General features: G+C 61.1%; 1 protein-coding gene across 1 annotated transcript; it reads right to left on the minus strand.

Moving 5' to 3' along the window:
• Positions 1-7,490: 7,490 nt before the first annotated feature.
• Positions 7,491-15,004, minus strand: ZNF865 (zinc finger protein 865). Its single transcript, XM_065420853.1, has 2 exons — positions 14,789-15,004; positions 7,491-10,229 (listed from the first exon to the last, which is right to left on the minus strand). The coding sequence occupies exons 1-2, from the start codon at positions 15,002-15,004 to the stop codon at positions 7,491-7,493; spliced, it is 2,955 nt and encodes a 984-aa protein (XP_065276925.1).
• Between the last annotated feature and the right edge of the window lie 310 nt (positions 15,005-15,314).

A 15,314-nucleotide genomic window follows, 5' to 3' on the forward strand; every position in this document is an offset into this window, starting at 1 on the left:
AGCGCGGCGCCCGGGGAGCAGCGATTGCCCCAAGAGGAGCTGGATCCTCGCAGAGCCCCCCGTAGCCCGGGGCCCACGCTCTGCTCTCGGCCACCCCACCCTGGGGGGCCCCCCCCATTGGAGGCCCCCTGGTGGTGTGGGGTTGCTGACCCCCACAATGCCAGCAGCTGATGCTCAGGGAGTAGCACCAGGCCCATGTCACCCGCACTGTGCCGGGGGCGGCGGCTGCCCCTCTCCCGGAGCGCCCAAGGGCCGCACTGCACTTTGTGAACCACAGGGGGCAACCAAGGCCTCGGGGCAGAGCTCAGAAAACTGGCATGGGCACAGGCGTGTTCTGCACTGCTCCGGGGGAGGGGACTGGCCCCACAGGGAGACAGGGAAGGGAACCCAGGAGTCCGGCCTCCCAGGCTCCTCCCCACCCCAGGCCCCACCACTAGACCGAGAGCCAGGGATAGAACCCAGGAGTCCTGGCTCCCAGCCCCCCCCCCCCCCCCAGAGCATGGGGCCCGTTGGGCCAGAACCGCAGGATCCCTTGCAGCTTCCTCCAATGCCCGTTGGGAGCCAGGATACCAGGGTAGATGGGCCCTTGCTGTGATTTCCACGTTCCCCACCCCCGCCAGAGGGAGCCCCAGCTCACCCGTCTTCCCCCCAAGCTCTCCTGTCACCATCCCTGCGGCCAGCACCCCCAGCCTCCCTGCCCTAGGACCCTTAGCCTCCCAGCCGGGCTGCATCAATGGGGTCCCACGTCTCTGCGATCCCCACGGCCCGTCCTCCCTCCCCGGTGCCTGGCCGGCCCTGACGCCAACTTGCTCCAGGACGCTGCCGCAAAGCTGGTTCTCTGAGCCCCTCGGGGTCACCACATCGCCCGCCCCCTGGCACTGGCTGGGGCAAGTCCCACCTCACTCCCCACCCTGGTACGGGCCTTGGCGGCACAGCATGGCTGGGTCTCCGGGGGGGCTGGGATCCTTCGGGCTCATTTTGGTGGCTGGTTTTGGGGAGCGGGCGCTGGGCGCTGACACTGAATCCAAGACACCTCGGGCCGGAGGGGATCTCGCTCAACACCAGTCCCCCGTGCTGAGGCAGGGCCAAGCCAACACTTCGGTGCAACAGGCCCCCCCCAACCACCAGGGGGCTCCAATGGGGGGGACCCCCAACGGGGTGGCTCAGAGCAGAGAACGGCCCCCGGGGCTCAGCCCGGGATGCCGCAGGAAGCCAGGCCTCCCCCCCCATACGCTCGCAGCCCCTCCACCGCTGGCTCCTTCTCCTGCGGTGGGACAGGGCCTGTCCATCTGCTGCGTCTCCCCCCTTGGCGTGAGCCAGGCACCGTGGAGCTGGATGGGGCATCACCCCCCTCCTGCGCCCCGCACTGAGGCAGGGCCAAGTGCACCCAGCCCATCCCGGACAGGGGCTCGCCCTCCGGTGACGGGGACCCCCCGGGAGCCTGTTCCGGAGCGGAGCTGCCCCCAGAGCTGGAAAGTTCCCAAGTGTCCAACCTCACACCCCTTTGCTGCGGATTCAGCCCTTTGCCGCCTGTCCGACCTTCCCCGGCCTCGTCGTACCAGGCACGGTGCCACGGTCCCGTCTGGGCTGGGGGCCACAGCCAGCCGCAAAGCTGCCTCCCCATCCCTCTCCGGGCAGCAGGGACGCCGAGCGCGCCCCCAGTAATGGGGCTCGGGGGTGGGGGTCAGTTACCCCAGCCCGGGGGTGATAGGAAACCTGGACAGTCTGTATCCAGCAAGGGGACAGTGGCAGACCCCTAGGCCTTATAGACTCACAGACTTTAAGGTCAGAAGGGACCATTATGATCGTCTAGTCTGACCTCCTGCACAACGCAGGCTCCAGAATCTCACCCACCCACTCCTGTAATAAACCCCTAATCTATGTCTGAGCTATTGAAGTCCTCAAATCATGGTTTAAAGACTTCAAAGTGCAGAGAATCCTTCAGCAAGTGACCCGTGCACCACACTGCAGAGGAAGGCGAAAAAACCCCAAGGCCTCTGCCAATCTGCCCTGGAGGAAAATTCCTTTCTGACCCCAAATATGGCGATCAGCTAAACCCTGAGCATGTGGGCAAGACTCACCAGCCAGCACCCAGGAACGAATTCTCTGTAGTAACTCAGATCCCAGCCCATCTAACATCCCATCACAGACCATTGGGCATCTACCGCTAATAGTCGAAGATCAATTAATTGCCAAAATGAGGCTATCCCATCATATCATCCCCTCCATAAACTTATCAAGCTTAGCCTTGAAGCCAGATATGTCTCTTGCCCCCACTACTCCCCTTGGAAGGCTGTTCCAGAACTTCACTCCTCTGATGGTTAGAAACCTTCGTCTAATTTCAAGTCTAAACTTCCTGATGGCCAATTTATATCCATTTGCAGGACCTGGGCCCAGATGTCTTGTGAATTGGGCAGGGATAGGTGGCCTCCGCTGCCAGCCTGCCCAGGCAGGGACTTGGGGGTCTCAGACCCACCCGGGGAAGATCCTGGGCTGAGCCAGGGGACTGGGGGATCCCCACTCACCAACAGAGCTCCTGGAGGAAGATCTGAGTTGGGACACGGCCCCCCAGGAAGGAGGGCTGTGGGCCCCTGAACCTTGGGGGTGAGCCCACAAGCTGGGGGGGTCCGGAGTGGAACCACATGGCCACCCAAGGAGGGCTGTGCACCCCAGAATCTAACAGGGGCACAGATGAATCAGAATGAATTAGACCCCACCGGAGGGGGAAGGGTGTTTTAAAGACTAGTTGTGGGTGAAATGTTCCGGGAAGACAGAGGGAAACTGAGGCAAGGTGCCTGCAGTGCCACTCTGGCCACACGGGGGCATTGTGGGGGGGCACCTGTCCACAGGGACAAATATTGTCCCATTGTTCCATTCTGCTCCCCCAGCCGCCTGTCTGTCTCCAGCTGGAGTCTCATCTTATACTGAGACTGTCGGCTCTTCGGGGCAAGAACCTTCTCTTTGTTTGGGTTTGTACAGCGCCTAGCGCAGGGGGAATCCCAGGCCAGGGCTGGGCACCTAGAACTACCGTAATACACCTAATACACAATGTACAGCACCTAGTGCAGGGGGATCCCAGGCCATGGCAGGGCACCTAGAACTACTGTAATACACCTAATACACAATGTACAGTGCCTAGTGCAAGGGGTTCCCAGGCCATGACTGGGCACCTAGAACTACCGTAATACACCTAATACACAATGTACAGCGCTTAGCGCAGGGGGATCCCAGGCCAGGGCTGGGCACCTAGAACTACCGTAATACACCTAATACACAATGTACAGCGCCTAGTGCAGGGGGATCCCTGGCCATGGCAGGGCACCTGGAACTACTGGAATACACCTAATACACAATGTACAGCACCTAGCGCAGGGGGATCCCAGGCCAGGGCTGGGCACCTAGAACTACCGTAATACACAATGTACAGCCCTTAGCACAGGGGGGTACCAGGCCATGGCTGGGTGCCCAGAGCTACCGTAACACACCTAATAAATACGCATCCACGGTTTTTAATCAGTTTCATCTGTACAACACCAGGGAAGTTACACGTCAACAGCAGGGGACAGGAGTTGAGTTTGACAGACACACACGCACCCCTCCCCTGCCCCCACACCAGTCCCCTCCCCCCCTTTCCCAAACAGGACCCAGCAGCACCGGGGTCTCCGCCAGCCCGGGAGGGAGGAGGAGTGAATTTGTGCTGATGGGGGAGAGACACGGAGACGTATTTTTAAGTCATTCCATTGCCGGGGGGGGGGGGAAGAGGGGGCAGCTCAGCCCTGGCTCTGCCTCTCAGGGGTTAGAAAATTATAGATCTATATATTTATATGTATTTATAGAGCCGTGTGGTTATAAAACAAAACGGGAGGGGAGGAGTCGGCGGGGCTGGGCATGGCCAATCTCCGGTAGGAGCCGCTGGAGTCCTCGCTCTGCCTGTGGCCCAAAGCGCAGGGGCCCCTGCGACCCCCCCCTTTCCAGGGTGCAGCTGCCGGGGTGGGTGTTTGCCCTGCTTGGCGGCTCGCTGCCTCCACCTGGAGAGGGGCCAGCGAGATGGAAGGAGCTGCAAAGGGGCTGGGGGTGCCCTTCCCCACCTCACTCCCTACCCAGGAGACTGGGAGTCCTGGCTCCCAGTCTCCCCCACCCCCCGCTCTAACCACTAGACCCCACTCCCCTGCCAGAGCCAGGGTGAGAACCCAGGAGTCAGATCGATAGAGGAGTGTGAAACACAAAGAGCTGTGAGTGGGTGTTTGAGGGATACGCTAGACCAGTTTCATTTGTGGACCCCTAAACATTTCGAATGGAGGTGCAGAGCCCTTTGGAAATCCCTAGCCATGGTCTGTGGATCCCAAGGGAGAAAGCCACTGAGACAGACGGATGATGGGTGCATATGGGGAGAGACAGACAGACAGGCAGAGAGGGATGATGGGTGTATACAGGGTGAGACAGACAGTGTGGGGATAGAGAGAGATAGGTGAGTATGGAGATGGATGGATGGGTATGGGGAGGAAGGAATGGAGGGGTATGGGTATGGAGTGAGGGATAGATGGATGGATGGGGATGGAGGGAGGGACGGAGGGAGGGAGGGATGGATGGATGGGTATGGGGAGGGATGGATGGATGGAGTGAGGGACAGATGGATGGATGGGTATGGGGAGGGATGGATGGAGTGAGGGACAGATGGATGGATGGGTATGGGGAGGGATGGATGGAGTGAGGGACAGATGGATGGGGTGGATGGAGGGAGGGAAGGATGGATGGGTATGGAAGTGGATGGATGGATGGGTATGGAGGTGGATGGAGGGATAGAAGGAGAGATGGATGGATGGAGGTGGATCGGGGTGGATGGAAGGAGGGATGGATGGATGGGGTGGATGGAGGGAGAGAAGGATGGATGGGTATGGAGGTGGATGGATGGATGGGTATGGAGGTGGATGGAGGGATAGAAAGAGAGATGGATGGATGGAGGTGGATCGGGGTGGATGGAAGGAGGGATGGATGGATGGGGTTGATGGAGGGAAGGAGGGATGGATGGATGAAGGTGGATGGGGTGGATGAAGGGAGGGAAGGAGAGAGGGATGGATGGAGTGAGGGACAGATGGATGGAGGTGGATGGAGGGAGGGAAGGAGGGACAGATGGAGGGATGGGGATGGAAGGAGATGGAGGGAGGGACAGATGGCTGGAGGTATGGGGGTGGATGGAGGGAGGAAAGGAGGGAGGGATGGATGGATGGGGTTGGGGTGGATGGATGGTGGTGTCTGTATGGGGATGGATGGAGTGAGGGACAGATGGATCGGGTGATGGAGGGAGGGAGGGAGGGATGGGTATGGGTATGGGTATGGAGGGAGGGAGGGATGGGTATGGAGGTGGATGGAGGGATGGAAGGAGGGATGGATGGAGTGAGGGACGGATGGATGTGTATGGAGGTGGATGGAGGGAGGAAAGGAGAGAGGGAGGGATGGATGGATGGGTATGGAGATGGATGGAGTGAGGGACAGATGGATGGATGGTGATGGAGGTGGATCAGGGTGGATGGATGGGGATGGGGTGGATGGGGATGGAGTGGATGGAGGGAGGGAAGGAGGGATAGATGGATGGATGCGTGGGTATGGGGATGGATGGAGTGAGGGACAGATGGATCGATGGGGATGGAGGTGGATGGAGGGAGGGATGGATGGAGTGAGGGACAGATGGATGGATGGAGGTGTATGGGGGTGGAGAGAGGGATGGATGGAGTGACAGACAGATGGAGGCATGGGGATGGAGGGAGGGGATGGGGGTGGATGGATGGAAGGTGGGATGGACAGATGGAGTGAGGGAGAGATGGAGGGAAGGGGACGGAGGGAGGGAAGGGTAGCCAGCTAGCCAGAACTGGGGATATTTGCTGCAGCTCCTGGTGTGTCTGGCCGTGGCTCTGAGCTTCCCACCCGCATGGGGCTGCTCCGCTTGGCTAGTTCAGGTTAGAACAGAGCCGCCCCCTGGGCCATGCACTTCCGACCAGCTGGGTTAACCCCCAGATCCAGCCACTAGGACCTGTCTGACCCTTGGAGAGTTCGTTGTGGCAGAGCCCCCCGCCCCCACGGTCTGAGCCCCAGGGCTGGCCCCACTCGGGGGGAGGCAGCCCCACTGCCCAGCCAGCTCCCCCCCCGGCCCTGATTACCAGCTCCACACTGGTGCCAGGACGCCCCAGGGCCCATCTGCTGGGCTGGGCACTGCAGAGCCGCCTGGGGGCTTTGCCAGCGAATCGTGGCACAGCTCCTTGGTCCATCTTTGGGCCTGGCCTGCGTCCACCCTGCAAAACAGGGAGTTGGGGGGGGGGTCACCAGCCGTCGGGAAAGCAGCCCCCCAGCATTAGTCTCCAGCCCCGGGGTGCACCACGTGGGTGGCCGGAGCGACGGTCCTGCAGAGAACGCCTCCTTCAGACGGCCATGGCCCCCCTCCAGCGGGATTTCAGGTCCTGGCCAGCCCTAGCTCCAGGCAGTTGCGTGGGGAGGGAGAAGCCCGGAGTGTCCCTGGCCTTTGCTCCTGTCCGTGTCGAGCCCTGGCTGGGTGCCGCTGTCCAGACGCCGGCCGGGGGGGGGGGGGCCGTTTGGTGGGCACCGTGCCCACCTCAGTCCGCCGGGGTCCCAGCCTACACCGCTGGGCACAGTCAGCCGGCGAGACCCACCAAACTCCCCCCATCAATCCGGGGGGGCACTGGGAGAGGGCCGGGTCCAGGAAAGCACTGGGGGTCTCGCCCCCTCGGCAGTGCCAGGTCCAGCAGCCTCTGCCCGACGGGGAGTCTGTGGCCCATCAGCAGGGGTGGAGGAAGCTCCCTTAAATAGGGAGGGGCCGAGATGTCCTCCAGCGGGGCAGAGCGCCGTCACCCAAGGGGGCCGCAGAGTCCTAGGTTCCTGCATGGAAACGGGGGGGGCCACCACAGAAGGTGGATACGCGGCACTGAGGGGTCTGCCCTGCAACCTGCCTCCTACTCCAGTGGACACGTGGAACTAAGGGGTCTGCCCCAACCTTCCGCCCTCCTGGTGGATACGTGAAACTAAGAGGTCTGCCCCCAGCCTGCCTCCCACCCCAGTGGTTACATGGCACTAAGGGGTCTGCACCCCACCCCACTGGATACGTGGCACTAAGGGGTCTGCCCCCCACCCCAGTGGATAAGTGGCACTAAGGAGTCTGCCCCCCCAGCCTGCCCCCCACCCCAGTGGACACATGGTACTAAGGGGTCTGCCCCCCACCCCGGTGGTTACGTGGCACTAAGGGGTCTGCCCCCCAACCTGCCCCTCAACCCGGTGGTTACGTGGCACTAAGGGGTCTGCCCCCCAACCTGCCCCCCACCCCGGTGATTACATGGCACTAAGGGATCTGCCCCCCAACCTACCACACCCCCCAGTGGTTCCATAGCACTAAAGGGGTCTGCCCCCAACCTGCCCCCCACCCCAGTGGATATGTGGCACTAAGGGGTCTGCCCCCAACCTGCCCCCTCCCCCGTCTCTCCCCCTCAGGGGTCCTTGTGGCCCAGGGCGGCCAGGCGCTCCAGCTTGTGGAGGTGCCGGTGTTTCTTCAGGCCGTAGGTGTTGGCGAAGGCCTCGCCGCAGGTGCTGCACTTGAAGGGGTGCCCGCCCTGGTGGGTCTGCACGTGCTTGCTGAAGTACTTGGGGTCCTTGAAGAGCTTGAGGCAGGCGGAGCAGCGCAGGTCGCGGCGGGCGTTGTGGGCCCGCTGGTGCCGCAGGATGGACGAGAGGTAGAAGAAGCTCTTGCCGCAGAGGTCGCAGCGGTACACCTTCTCCCCCAGGTGCACGCGCTGGTGCTCCAGCAGGTTGGAGCGGTAGCGGAAGGTCTTGCCGCAGGTCTGACAGCGTTGGGGCCGGGCCACCACGTGGAGGCGCTGGTGCTCGGCCAGGCTGGAGGACTGGGCGAAGCGCTTGTTGCACAGGGCGCACTTGTAGGCCCGCTCGCCCGTGTGCACCACCTTGTGCTGGCGCAGGTACCAGGAGCGCAGGAAGCCGCGCCCGCAGACGGCGCAGCGGTAGGGCCGCTCCTCGGTGTGGCAGCGCTGGTGGCGCATCAGCAGGGCCGCCTCCCAGAAGCGCTTGCCGCAGACGGAGCAGCTGAAGTGGCGCTTCTGCAGGTGGGTGCGGCGGTGCAGCAGCAGGTCGTAGGCGCCGGCGAAGCTGCGCCCGCACACGGCGCAGCCCAGCGTGCGCCGCACCAGGTGCACGTACTTGTGGGTCACCAGCGCCAGGAAGTGCTTGAAGCTCTGCCCGCAGATGCCGCAGGTGAAGCGCTCCCCGCTGGGGATCATGGGGTGCTCCTCGGACGGGGCCACCAGGGAGGCCAGGCCGGTGGCAGCGGCGGCACCGGCCTGCGCCTCCCCGGGGAGCCCGTTCTCCAGGCAGCCGGCGGGCCCGGGGGGCGGGGCGGTCTGGGCGCAGGCCCCCTCGGGCAGCAGCCGCTCGGGGGCCGTCTGGTGCACCAGCTTGTGCCACATGAGGTTCTCGATGAAGCCAAAGCACTTGCCGCAGGCGTCGCAGGCGTACGGCTTGTCGGCCATGTGGGCCTCCTTGTGGCTCATGACGTGGAAGAGGTCGGGGAAGCGCTCGCCGCAGTCGGAGCAGCCGTAGCTCAGCCCCTCGGCGGGCAGGGCGCCGGCGGGCCCCAGGGCGCAGGGCAGCTGCAGCCGGTGGATCTGCTTGTGGCGGGTGAGGCTTTGCGGGTAGCCGAAGACCTTGCCGCACAGCTCGCACTTGTAGGGCCGCTCCCGGGTGTGCACCACGTGGTGCTTGGTGAGGTGGAAGGACTCCCGGAAGCGCTTGCCGCACACCGAGCACTGGTGCGGCTTCTCGCCCGTGTGGATCCGCTCGTGCCGCTTCAGCGTCTCCCGCCGGCCGAAGCTGCGCCCGCAGATGCCGCAGCAGAAGCTCTTGCCGGCCCCCAGCAGCAGCGGGTGGGGCCCCAGCAGCGCCGCGTTGCCGAAAGCCGCCTTGGCCTCCCCCTCGGCGTGGGGGGCCTCATTGGGGAGCAGGAAGGGCCCCTGGTAGGCGGCCGGGGCCGAGTCGGCGGCCGGGGCATCCTTGGGGGGGGCGGCGGCCCCCTCGTGGAGCTGGCGATGGCGCAGCAGGCTCTGGGGCGCGGCGTAGGCCTTGCCGCAGACGTCGCACTTGTAGTCGGGGCGCGGGCCAGCGTGGGAGGCCTGGTGCTTGAGCAGGTAGGCGGCGTCCCGGAACTCCTTGCCACAGACGCCGCAGGGCACCCGCAGCAGGGCCGAGTGGGTCTTGACGTGGCGCTTGAGGCTCTCGCGCCGGTTGAAGCTCTTCTCGCAGACGGAGCAGCTGAAGGGCCGCTCGCCGGTGTGGATGATCTGGTGCTGGTGCAGGTGGCTCGGCTTCTTGAAGACTTTCCAGCACAGGGAGCAGGTGAAGGGGCCATCAGGCTGGGCCGGGCCAGGGCTGCCTTCCCCGGCCGGCTCGGTGGCCGGGGCTGGCGGCGGCAGGGGGGCGGCGGCGGCGGCGGCCGGGCCGGCCTCAGGCGGCTCCTTGTGGCAGCGCCGGTGGCGGATGAGGCTGGAGATGTGGTTGTAGGTGCGGCCACAGGTGGAGCACTCATACGGCCGCTCGCCGGTGTGCACCAGCATGTGCTGCACCAGGTGGGATGACTGCTTGAAGGATTTCTGGCACACGCCGCAGGGGAAGCGCCGGTCGATGAAGTACTTCAGCCGCCGGAAATAGTTTTTGTCGTCTTTGCCGGCCGGGCTGTCGGCCGGGGCCGCCGGGGCCGGGGCTGCGCCCACGCCCCGCTTGAGGCTCCCGAAGAGGTGTTGGTGCCCCGAGAGGTCCACGATGCCCCACTGGGGGGTGCCGAAAGCCCCCGCCCCGTCAAAGAGCGGCGGGGCGGTGGGCACGGCGGCGGCACTGTACTGCTGCGGGGGGCCGGCGCCGGGCTCGGCTTTCTTGGGCTGGGCGGCGCCGGCGGCGGAGGGGGCGGGGCCCTCGGCTTTGAAGTCCTTGGGCTTGGCGGGGGCGGGGCGGTCGAAGTGGGGGGCGCCGGCGGGCGGCGGGGGATACTCGTAGGGGGGCTGGGGGCAGGGCAGCGAGGCCACGGCCTTGGCGTGCTCCTGGTTGTAGGCCTCCATGGGCTCAAAGCGCTGGTGGTTCAGGAACTCCAGGAAGTCGAAGGGGTAGCTCTGGAAATGGACGCCCTCGTCGCTCGCATTCGCTTCCATCTCCTCCAGGGAGGGCCGCTGCCGGGAGGGGGCAGGGAGGGAAGCGGGGCGGGGGGGTTAGAGCAGGGTCAGGCCGCCCGCCCCACCTGAGGACCCCCCCCCCCCCGCGCCCCGTGCACTCCGAATGCATGAGATCAATTCACACCAGCCTCTGGGGTGGGGGCGGGGACTGGTTACACGGGGACCCCTCGCCCTGCGCTGGGACGCAGCCCCTCGGGGGGGGGGGCGGGGACTGGCTACACGGGGACCCCTCGCCCGCTGCAGTGAGGGCCCAGCACTTTATCACTGTTATTTTAGCAGCGGGGCGGAGCATTGGGGGGATACAAGTCCATGGCCAGGAAGAGGGGTGTATAGAGGTAGGGGTTCATGGGGGACAGAGTGGGGGAGATGTGGTCCGTGTACGGGCTGGGGGGCTCACGTATCTTTCTCACAAGGGGGGGAGATTTATGAGGGACTGAGGTGGGGCGAAGGGTAACAAGCCTTACTGAAGGAGTCGGGGGGTACTGGGGTGGGGAGGGGCTGAGGGGGAAGGAGGTGTGTGCGGGGGGCTGTATGGGGCTGTATGAGGTGCAGGGATAGGAGCTGTACCAGTATCTATGGGTGATCACTCACCTCCGGGGAGGGGCTGTGGGGGTGTACGGGGCACATACAGGGGTGTCTGTGGGGGAGGGCTGTGGGGGTGTACGGGGCACACATGGGGGTGTCTGTGGGGGGAGGGGCTGTGGGGGTGTATGGGGCACACATGGGGGTGTCTGTGGGGGGGAGGGGCTGGGGAAGGGGCGGGGTCTATGGGGCTGAGGGGAGGGACTGGGGGTGCCTGTGGGGGAGGGACGGGGGGGTCTATGGGGGAGGGGCTGAGGGGGGCGGGGCTATGGGGCTGAGGGTGCCTGTGGGGGAGGGGCTATGGGGCTGGGGGAGGGGCTATGGGAGAGGGGCGATCTCTGGATCACACACACACGGGGGGGGTTCGGGGGGTCACTCACCTCTCGGGGGCCCCGGCTCCGGGCGGGGGGCGCGGGGGACTCTGGGGGGGCTGGGCTCGGGGCCGGGGGGCTGCGGGCCGGGGGGGGGCCGCTGCTGGATCCCAGCTCGGACAGGCCCGGCCGGAAGCGCCGCCCCCACCGGAGACGGAACCGGCCCCCCCGGCCCGGCCCCACCTCACTGGGGCCGCCCCACTTCCGCCGCCGCCGGGTCCTAGCGGGGGCCGCGCTCTGCGCTTCCCCCCGGTCAGTGGGGAGAGAACCCAGGCGTCCGCGCCTCTCCCCCCCCTCCCCGTCAGCGGGGAGAGAACCCAGGCGTCCGAGCCCCCTCCGCCCCCCCCAGGCAGCGGGGAGAGAACCCAGGCGTCCGAGCCCCCTCCGCCCCCCCCAGGCAGCGGGGAGAGAACCCAGGCGTCCGCGCCTCACCCCCCCGTCAGCGGGGAGAGAACCCAGGCGTCCGAGCCTCCCCCCCCCCCCGTCAGCGGGGAGAGAACCCAGGCGTCCGAGCCTCCCCCCCCCCCCGCGTCAGCGGGGAGAGAACCCAGGCGTCCGAGCCCCCTCCGCCCCCCCCCAGGCAGCGGGGAGAGAACCCAGGCGTCCGAGCCCCCTCCGCCCCCCCCCCCCAGGCAGCGGGGAGAGAACCCAGGCGTCCGCGCCTCTCCCCCCGTCAGCGGGGAGAGAACCCAGGCGTCCGAGCCTCCCCCCCCCCGGCAGCGGGGAGAGAACCCAGGCGTCCGAGCCCCCTCCGCCCCCCCCCAGGCAGCGGGGAGAGAACCCAGGCGTCAGGGCTGCCCCGCACCCCACTACTCCCCACCCCAGATCCAGGGAGAGAACCCAGGAGTCCTGGCTCCCAGCCCCCCCTGCTCTAACCACTAGACCCTGGGAGAGAACCGATTTCCCTCCTTCCACCCCACCCCCCACAAAACCCCAGGCTCCCCCAGTCTCTCCTCCTCCAGCCTGGTGTTCTGTGGGTGTCCCCCCCCCATGGCAGGGGCTTTGGGGGCACCACCTTCCCCCATAACAGGCTCCCTGGGGGGTTTGGGGCTGGGATATTGGGGTAGTTGGGGCCACTGGTCCAGCCTGTCTGTTGTTCCGGGGCTAGAACCGCCCCCCCCCCCATTTTTTAATCGAAAAGCCCTTTTTTGACAGCAAAAGTTTTCCAGACAAACGTGTTGCTTTTTTGCCATTTTTTATTGATTGGCGGGGGGGGGGGGGGGGAATTGAATTTTTAAAAATCAGATTTGATCTGAGTTTTTTTAATGGATCGTTTGATTTATTGTGCGTGTGTTTCAGAAATAAGGACTTTAAATTGAGAGGGAGATTTTGCACTTTTTAAAGTAATTAAAAAAACACCTATCAAAATGCATTTAGAAACCGTACACAAAATGCAAACCCAGCCCAGATCCAGCAGAAGTGCAGGCTTGGCAGAATTCAGATTTTATTTTGTTCAATGGGTAATATCGACATTTATTTTTAAGGTTTCAGAATGGTAGCTGTGTTAGTCTGTATCAGCAAAAAGAACCATTCGATGAAGTGGGTTTTAGCCCACGAAAGCTTATGCCCAAATAAATTTGTTAGTCTCTAAGGTGCCACAAGTACTCATTCTATTTATTTTTAAGCATTTTTATTTATTTCAATTTTCATGGCGGTGGGGAATGATGGGGGAAGGTCTCTGGCACCCGGAGGGCCAGACAATAATTATTTAACGGCAGTAGCCGTTGAGATGCAAACAGTTAAAGTGTTATAACCATTAAAACACAAATTGTCAACATCACATGTCCAAATATACAAAGCAAAGAGCCTTAAGCCAAACTCTAAGAAATTTTCAAGCAGCATTTTTCCTACTTTGCCTGGCTGCAAATTTAGATTATTATCAATGGAAGTATTTTTTCTGTGTGTGCGCAGTGAAATTGACATTTACTGACATTGACCTATAAAAAACCTAAACCTTCCAAGCATACATAAGAGTATGAGAAGAACTTTTAAATATCTAGCTATCCATCCCCATCCACCCCCTCTAGCTAGCTAGCTTTTTAGATGACAAATCTGAGGAACTGTCCCAGATTGATGTGTCATTAGAGGCGGTTCTGGAATAAATTGATAAATTAAACAGTAATAAGTCACCTGACCCAGATGGTATTCACCCAAGAGTTCTAAAGGAACTCAGATAGGAAATTGCAGACCAACTAACGGAGGTACATAACCTGTCACTTAAATCAGCATCTGTACCAGATGACTGGAGGATAGCTAATTTGACACCGAAAAGGCTCCAGAGGTGATCTTGGCAAACACAGGCTGGTAAGCCTAACTTCAGTGCCAGGCAAATTAGCTGAAACTACAATAAAGAACAAAATGGCAAATGAAATTTAATGTGGATAAATGTAAAGTAATGCACATTGGAAAAAATAACCCCAACTATACATACAATATGATGGGGGCTAATTTAGCTACAACAAGTCAGGAAAAAGATCTTGGAGTCATCATGGATAGTTCTCTGAAGATGTCCGCGCAGTGTGCAGAGGCGGTCAAAAAAGCAAACAGGATGTTAGGGATCATTAAAAAGGGGATAGAGAATAAGACTGAGAATATATTATTGCCCTTATATAAATCAATGGTACGCCCGCATCTCGAATACTGCGTACAGATGTGGTCTCCTCATCTAAAAAAAGATATACTGGCACTAGAAAAGGTTCAGAAAAGGGCAACTAAAATGATTAGGGGTTTGGAACGGGTCCCATATGAGGAGAGATTAAAGAGGCTAGGACTCTTCAGCTTGGAAAAGAGGAGACTAAGGGGGGATATGATAGAGGTATATAAAATCATGAGTGATATGGAGAAAGTGGATAAGGAAAAGTTATTTACTTACTCCCATAATACAAGAACTAGGGGTCACCAAATGAAATTAATGGGCAGCAGGTTTAAAACAAATACAAGGAAGTTCTTCTTCACACAGCGCACAGTCAACTTGTGGAACTCCTTACCTGAGGAGGTTGTGAAGGCTAGGACTATAACAGTGTTTAAAAGAGAACTGGATAAATTCATGGTGGTTAAGTCCATTAATGGCTATTAGCCAGGATGGGTAAGGAATGGTGTCCCTAGCCTCTGTTTGTCAGAGGGTGGAGATGGATGGCAGGAGAGAGATCACTTGATCATTACCTGTTGGTCCACTCCCTCTGGGGCACCTGGCATTGGCCACTGTCGGTAGACAGGATACTGGGCTAGATGGACCTTTGGTCTGACCCGGTACGGCCGTTCTTATGTTCTTATGTTATGTAACAGAATTGTGAAGACACATAGATGAACATGATTTGTTGGGGAACAGTAAACACAGCTTTTGTAAAGGGAAATCACGCCTCGCCAATCTACTAGAATTCTTTGAGGGGGTCAACAAGCATGTGAACAAGGGGGATCCAGTGGATATAGTGTAGTTGGACTTTCAGAAAGCTTTTAACAAGGTCCCTCACCAAAGACTCTTCAGCAAACTAAGCAGTCATGGGATAAGAGGGAAGGTCCTCTCATGGATTACTAACTGGTTAAAAGACAGAAAACAAAGGGTAGGTATAAATCAGGGGTCCCCAGCGCGGTGCCTGTGGGTGCCATGGCGCCCGCCAGGGTGTCTAAGTGCGCCCGCGTACTGGCCGGCGGACAAGCATCCGCCGAAATGCTGCCGAGAAGCAGCGTCATCCAGAGGCGTCGCCGCTGAAATGCCACCGATTTTCGGCAGCATTTTGGCAGCGATGCCTCTGGGTGACGCTGCTTGTCGGCGGCATTCCAGCGGCGCCACCTATTGACGTTGCCACTTGTTGGCGGCATTTCGGCGGATGCTCGTCCGCCGCCACGGTCCTCCGTGGCTCGTCGTCTGGCGCCTGCCAGACGAAAAAGGTTGGGGACCACTGGTATAAATGGTCAGTTTTCAGAGTGGAGAGGTAAATAGTGGTGTCCCCCAGGGGTCTGTACTGGGCCCAGTCCTGTTCAGCATATTCATAAATGATCTGGTAAATAGTGACGTGGCAAAATTTGCAGCTGATACAAAACTACTCGTGACAGTTAAGTCCAAAGCAGACTGCGAAGAGCTACAAAGGGATCTCACCAAACTGGGTGAACTGGGCAACAAAATGGCAGA

This window comes from Emys orbicularis, chromosome 21, assembly GCF_028017835.1.
Source record: "Emys orbicularis isolate rEmyOrb1 chromosome 21, rEmyOrb1.hap1, whole genome shotgun sequence".
NCBI lineage: Eukaryota > Metazoa > Chordata > Testudines > Emydidae > Emys > Emys orbicularis.

Bases quoted from the DNA above. Each gene is read 5' to 3' on its own strand.
- ZNF865 (XM_065420853.1), bottom strand. From the start codon at position 15,004: ATGCCGCCAACAAGTGGCAACGTCAATAGGTGGCGCCGCTGGAATGCC. The intron at 10,230-14,788 runs GCACCCACAGGC...CCCTCCCGGCAG, and splicing joins ACACCCTGGCGGGCGCCATG to CGGCCCTCCCTGGAGGAGAT.